The following is a 7,382-nucleotide window of genomic DNA, read 5'->3' as shown; positions in this document are numbered from 1 at the left end:
GGTCATTATTAGGAGGTTGAAAAAGGAAGGGAGAAGAGAGGGAGAGAGGGAGAAAGTATGTAATAGAAGTACTTTAACCTGTCAAAATATTCTCCTTTCCATTTGCATTTAATTTGAGTCTCAATACTACCCAACCCCATGACATGGTTAGATATTATGGAGCCAATCTGATCTCTGTCCTTGGAACATTATACCAGGATACCAGCCAAGTCTTTGGTTCTAAGAAGAATCACAGAAGCAGCAATATTAAGTCCTTACATTTGTTTCTGCCATAACTGAATGTCTCACTGGAATCAAAATCTATTTCAAAAACAGAGAATAATCAGATATGTTTTTTTCTTTATCACTTTCCCATTTTTACTCCATTCCTGAGTTCTTTTTGCCCCACAACCTCCTCATGGCAATTTTCACCTCTGCATTTCTGAGTGTGTATATGATGGGGTTTAGCATGGGAGTGACAACTGTGTAGAACACGGCCACCAGTTTATCCTCAGTAAAGGTGGAGGAAGGTCTCATGTAGAGGAAGATGGCAGGTCCAAAAAACAAGAGGACCACTGTGATGTGAGAGGCACAGGTGGAGAGGGCTTTGCGCCTCCCCTCTGCAGAATGATTCCTCAGGTTGAACAGGATGACAATATAGGAGGACACCAAGATGAGGAAGGAGCACAGAGCAATTAAGCCACTGTTGGCCAACACAATAACCCCCTCCACAGAAGTGTCCGTACAAGCAAGTTTGAATAATGGCTGAAGATCACAGAAGTAGTGGTCAATCACACTGGGACCACAGAAGGGCAACTGAATGGTGATGAGAATCTGTATAATGGAGTGGAAAAAGCCACCAAGCCAGGAGCCAGTCACCAATACATGACACAGTGGACGGCTCATAATGTTCATATAATGAAGAGGCTTGCAGATGGCCACATAGCGGTCGTACGCCATCACCACAAGCAGAAAGATCTCAGTGACCCCAAAGAAGTGGAAGAAGAATATCTGAGCCACACAGCCCTTGAGGGAAATGGTTTTAATCTTGGCAAGTAAGTCTGTGATGAATTTAGGGACTACAGTGGAGGAGTAAGTGATCTCCACCAGGGACAGGTAGCTAAGGAAGAAGTACATGGGGGAATGCAGACTCTTACTGACATTGACTGTCAGGACTATGAGGCCATTACCCACCACTGTGGCCAGGTACACAAGAAGAAACACCACAAAACACACTCTCTGCACCTCTGGATCCTCGAAAAGGCCAGTGAAAATTAACTCAGTCACATTATTTGTACTGGACTCCATGTGGAGAAGATGAATCTCAGAGAAGAGTCCTGTGACAAAACAAACATATCATAATACCAATCATGCATGCTTATTTAGTACTTGCTGTTAATAGAACCCTTTCGTACATAACATCTTACTGGTTTATTTTACTTACTTATTTGTTAACATAACCAATATTTATCCATTCACTACCCAATAGCCCACTCAATACAATACACTATGCAATCTATCTCACAAAAACTCCACGATCCCAATTTCACAAGTGAGAAAACCAAGGCTCAGAGAGGTTGTGAATTAGCAAAGCCTCCCAGTAAGAAGTGGACCCAGAACAAGAACCACATCATTTTATTCCAACTAGTATGTTATCTCAAGTATAGCCACACTGAAAATAATAATCAACATTTTCAGCAATAATAGGTATCCCTATTACCAATAATCCTTATCATGCCTTAGCAAGAGAAATTCTCAAGTGAACTTCTGTTCCTGAATCCCTTTTTCCTCCATTTACTCCTCAGAAATGCCAATCTCATTAATGGTTCTCCCTCTCTAAAGAGTGTCTTCAGTGGTATCCTTACATGATATTATCAAAGTTTCTGAATTTTTCAGGCCCTATGGCTTTGCCCAACCCCACATCTTCATGAAATGTAACAAACATTTTGAGAAAATTGTGACACCTGGGGCCAAAGTGGACATATGGAAGCTGTTGAGAATATAGGTCAGTATCAAACAATAGTTCACGTATAATATATGGGGATTCACCTGTTCGGTTGTTTCTGTCTTCCAGTATTCTCATCTTTGTCAGCAGGAGGTGAGGATATATTTCAAGCCAGTTCTTTGACCAAATGTTTTATTAAGCATCTACCATGTGCCCAGGCAATTCAGGACATATGAGGGAATAAAGAAAGATGGCTCTCACCCTCAGGAAGCTTTTTGCTTCATGCAATTCAGTAGCACATTTATGAAATGAGGCAGAGGGAAACTCTTGAGATTTTATCTGCTTTTGAAATTACTCTGAAGTGGTCAGTCACAATGTTGTATGCCTGAAACTAATGTAACATTGTGTGTCAGTTATAGTTCAGCTAAAAAAATAAGTACAATTACTTTGAAGTATTTCTTATTCCTCTTATTTTTCCTTCTTCCACTTGTGCTTCCAAACTGAAAAAGATTAAGTACCTCCCCCATCACCAATTTATCTCATAGTAAAAATTAGAAGATATACACAAGGTGACAATATGCTGAGAGAATCCTCAGCAAGCTACCTGGCTATCACTGAAGGAAGAAAATAGGGGGTTGTATGGCATGAAAGAAGGGTACCCAAGAAGAACACCTGAACAGGAGAGGGAAAGCAAGAGGAGGTCCCCTTACTTGTGCAGAGGAACGGAAACAATGAAGGCATCAGAAAGCACCACAGAGGATGTAAAACAGTCTGGTTGCCTAAGGGAAACTAAAGTATGTCTACCTGATATTCACCATTGTCATTGTTATTGTCATCCCAACAGCCACAGCAGCAGACACTGCTGACATTTAGTTAGTATCCACTGTGTGCTGGACTGTGGTAAGCACTTTATCATTGTCCCCTCAATTAATTCTTCCTGTACCACTTTGAGTTAGCTAATTGATAGGTGAGTAAACTCTGACTCAGAGAGGTTAAGTAACCTGTCCAAATACACACCGCTTGTGAGTGATTGAGCCAAGGCTGGAATGCAGGGCTTTCTAGAAAGGGAGGGAGAGCTACCACTCCTCAGCCAGAGAAGAAAGGGGTTAGCCACTCCAGCACCTTAGAGAAATAACACCAAGACCTATCATTAATACAAAATTTGTCCAATTATGCCTTCCCTGTGAATAGCAGGAGCATTCAGTGAACTCCAAGTTACTGGGAACATTTCGACGCCACCACCTCTGGAACAAAAGAAACCAAGAAGCTGTGTCGGATACTGAGGAGAGTGTGGACTTGGAGATGCCCCTTCTTCCTCTGCCCCCATGGCATGGATTTGACCAGGAGTTAGAGCTGCAGCTGATGGCGCTGAGTTGTGGACTCAGTATCCCCCAGCAAGGGGACCCTGACAGACTGCTTTTCTCAGCTGGGTCTTACAGCAGCATCATCATTCTGCCTAGTCCTCAGGCTGGATTCTTTGGAGTTACCTCTAACTCATTCTCTTCTGCATTTCCCACGTTTACAAATCCCCACATCCTCTTGATTTCACTAGTTTTTCCTCCACCTCATCCTGCACCCTCCATCTTCCAGCAGGATATAAGTTCAGGTGAGGATTACCACAATTCCCCCATGCTCCAACTGTCTCCAGGAGTCCCAGGTCTTCAACCCCTCAATGTGTTCTGTATACCGAAGTCAGAATTCTTCCTGAGTCTCTCTGCTCAGATCACTCAGAAATGACCAATGTCTCCCAGGTGCCTGGAAATCAACCCTCAATTCCTCCAAGCTCTAACATACTTTCTCGTGCTCCTTCGGGCCAACTTTACTGACCACTAAACAATACATATTATTGTCCTCTTTAGAGGTCCCCTCACCTTCTCATTAAGGCAACCTGACAACCACCACAAGAGCATCTCTTACTTTTCACATTCCATGGCGTGCCTGCCCCTCTGCCTGCCGCTCCAAGTCCTACCTTCTCTATGATGTCCACTGTTTAGGAAGCCACCCTGGTCACTTCCACACTTGTTCATTCACCTCAACTCTTGACTCTGGAAATGAGTTTAAGTGATCATGCGTTAAATGCAGTAACCCATGTAGTACTCAGTTCATAGCAAACCCTCAAAAAATATAAGCTATTTTTGTCATAGTTGTTATACTTCTAAAATGCAAATCTAAACAAGTTATGCATTAACTTAAAATCTATCAACGGCTTCCCACTGCCTACAAGATTAAGTCCAATAGTATTAGCAGGGCATATAAGCACTGGATCCTGATCACCTTTCTAGTTTCTCTTGCCAAGACTTCCTTCTGAGCCTATTTTCCAGCCATTCTAAAATATATATCATTCTCCCAAAATTGTCCGTTACCCATATACTCTACATTTTATGTGGCATGCACACCTTGGCTTTTTGATTCGTGTTTATTCTTGCTTTAATGTTTAGATCAAACACCACTTATTGTTCCACTCCAGCCAACACTTCTTCCATGTTTTTTACATCTTTCTACTGGAGTATTCAGCAAATTTTATTATAATTATTGTTTCTGTATCTGTCTCCCTTACTAAGTTGAGCTTATTCATGTCTGAATCTTCAGAACTAAATACATAGTAAGTGCCCAGTAAATGGTCATTGAGTTGAATTTTGAAATGAAGATATTCTCTACCACCTGCAACTGGAACCATACAATTTATTACAATTGATTTTGATATCAACTTATTGCTTACTGTGGTTTTATGTTGCTTACTTGTCTTCAGTTCATTACTCCTTAAACCCACCCAGCACCTAAGTGTCAATCTTACAGATGGGGCTCAGAATATATGTAGACTTCTGATTGATGATAAACTGACCAACCAGTAGAACTCATAAGAAAGAATTAGATTATTTAATGCTATCTGTCTGCATTTTCCTTTCAGCCTATCTTGACCACATATAACACAGGTGTGACTCTTTCACCAAATATTTACGGTTGTGAATAATGTAGATCATTTCTATTTCAGAAACAGACTTTACTGCACAGGGTAAAAGCCACACGTGTTACAACTTTGCAGTTAAGTTCACTGTGAGCTGGGTGGCTAAATCATTATGTTCCATAGAAGATATTTGTTGGGGCGCCTGGGTGGCTCAGTGGGTTAAGCCTCTGCCTTCAGCTCAGGTCATGATCCCAGATTCCTGGGATCGAGCCCCACATCGGGCTCTCTGCTCACCGGGGAGCCTGCTTCCCCCTTTCTCTCTCTGCCTGCCTCTCTGCCTACTTGTGATATCTGTGTAGAATAAATAAATAAAATATTTTTTAAAAAGAAGATATTTGTTGTTCTTTGTTTTGTCCAGTGTTGCAAGGACACGAATTATCTAATTCTCATTAAAAGACCAAATCTCTTACACAAATCTCTTACACACTCATGTATATATCATATCTGAGTTTGTATGTTGAGATTACCATTTGGATTACATGGTATATATTTTTAAATGCAAACAAAAAAATTCATTAGGGAAATGTAAGACAGTTGTATCAGATGAGTGCATGGGATCATTGTGAGACACACAGATGATTAATTGCTGAAGGTCAGAGATGACCCATCTTTGAGTGGAGGGAATAGTTCCAGGTTCATGGATCTCTAAAGAGCTGGAGAAAACAAAACAAGAACACCTGCTGAGCTGCTTTTCTCTCTCCTCAGGGACTGATCTACAATAGGGTCTATGGGAACAAGCACTGCAGTTGGCAGCCCATTCTTAGCTTTATCACCTCGTATCATATGTCCCTGTAAGAAGACTCCTTTTTTTATTATTTTATCAGAATAGGATAAAAATTCATATCTGGTAGTGAAAAGAAGGGCCATCTGTACCCCAATGTTTATAGCAGCAATGGCCATGGTCGCCAAACTGTGGAAAGAACCAAGATGCCCTTCAACAGACGAATGGATAAGGAAGATGTGGTCCATATACACTATGGAGTATTATGCCTCCATCAGAAAGGATGCTACTTTTGTAACAACATGGACAGGACTGGAAGAGATTATGCTGAGTGAAATAAGTCAAGCTGAGAGAGTCAATTATCATATGGTTTCACTTATTTGTGGAGCATAACAAATAGCATGGAGGGCAAGGGGAGATGGAGAGGAAAAGGGAGTTGAGGGAAATTGGAGGGGGAGGTGAACCATGAGAGACTATGGACTGAAAAATAATCTGAGGGTCTTGAAGGGGCGGGGGTTGGGAGGTTCGGGGAACCAGGTGGTGGGTATTAGAGAGGGCACGGATTGCATGGAGCACTGGGTGTGGTGCAAAAACAATGAATACTGTTATGCTGAAAAGAAATAAAAATTTTTTTTAAAAATTCATATCTGACATGGTTGTTGCAAGAAATAGACCTAAGATAAAATATATAAAACATTCAAGAGGGTTGGCTGGCAAATAGGAAGCTCTCAATAAGTAGTAGCTATTATTAGTTCAGACTTCCTGGTATTTATTTACATTTTTCTCTCCTTTCTCTTCCCCCCTTGCCCAAAAGAAAGACAATTAGTAATAAATTATCTCCTCTTCCTCCAAGCACTTCCCAAATAAAACCCTCATCCTAGGATCACAGATAACAAGCTAATCATCCATTGATTACATGTAAGCCTAGGTAGATAAATGATGTTCTAGATCCTAACTAGATAGAATTTTATCCTCTAAAATAAGCCACAATGAGAGAAATCTGAGAAGGACAAAATAATAAGTGATAGAGAGCCTGAAAGACCTATTGAAATGAACTTAAAGTCACATCACAAGGGCCTCTTTCTCACAACTGATGCTAGACCCCAAGTGACACTTTATGGAATCCTAGAATGTGAATACCAAGGAGAAATTGAGGGCACATTCTGTTCATCCCCCTCCTTTTTACAGAGGCAGAAACTGAGGCTCAGGGAGGAAAAGTGATTCACTCTAGATCATACAGTGATTTGGAACCTTATACTCACATTCAATCAACCTGAGACATCCTTCTGGGTATGTCATTACCTACCTTGTTTGAGTAATGCTCAGATTTACAGCAAAGATTTGAACATAAAGATTCTTCTCTTTAGGATTAGGAACAATTTCTCCTTCTGTTGCATGAGCTCATCACTCAAAGAATGTCCTGGGCTGAAGAGACTAAAGGAGTGTGCCCTGGAACACAGGAGGCTCTCCTGACAACAACTCTTCCAGCAGGCTTCTTCCTCTGCATAGAAGACCCCCAGTGGGCTAAGCTGCTTCATCTCAGCCAAGGCTCCAGATGAAACAGAAGAAACTTTAGAGCTGAAAGGCAATTTAAAGACTATTAATACAATCTTCTTAGTTTACAGATGAAGCAGCTAAGAGAGAGTTTAACTGACTTCTGAGTCACACAGCTAGTTACTAGTCAAGTTGCCGATGCACTGTTTCCATAACACTGGGATTCCTTTCTAGTGATTTTGATTTTGTGATTGTTATTGCCAGTTAACAGTGCCAGT

At 41.1% G+C, this 7,382-nt stretch overlaps 1 protein-coding gene across 1 annotated transcript; it reads right to left on the bottom strand.

Annotated features, from left to right (window-relative positions):
• Positions 1-357: 357 nt before the first annotated feature.
• LOC116859368 (olfactory receptor 4B1) lies at positions 358-1,287 on the bottom strand. The gene has a single exon (XM_032844607.1). The coding sequence runs from the start codon at positions 1,285-1,287 to the stop codon at positions 358-360; it is 930 nt and encodes a 309-aa protein (XP_032700498.1).
• Positions 1,288-7,382: the final 6,095 nt, after the last annotated feature.

This window comes from Lontra canadensis, unplaced genomic scaffold (genome assembly GCF_010015895.1).
Source record: "Lontra canadensis isolate GAN:19392208 unplaced genomic scaffold, GSC_riverotter_1.0 scaffold154, whole genome shotgun sequence".
In the NCBI taxonomy this organism is placed as follows: domain Eukaryota; kingdom Metazoa; phylum Chordata; class Mammalia; order Carnivora; family Mustelidae; genus Lontra; species Lontra canadensis.
The sequence above is the reverse complement of the archived record's forward strand: the minus strand, read 5'-3'. Positions and strand labels throughout refer to the sequence as shown.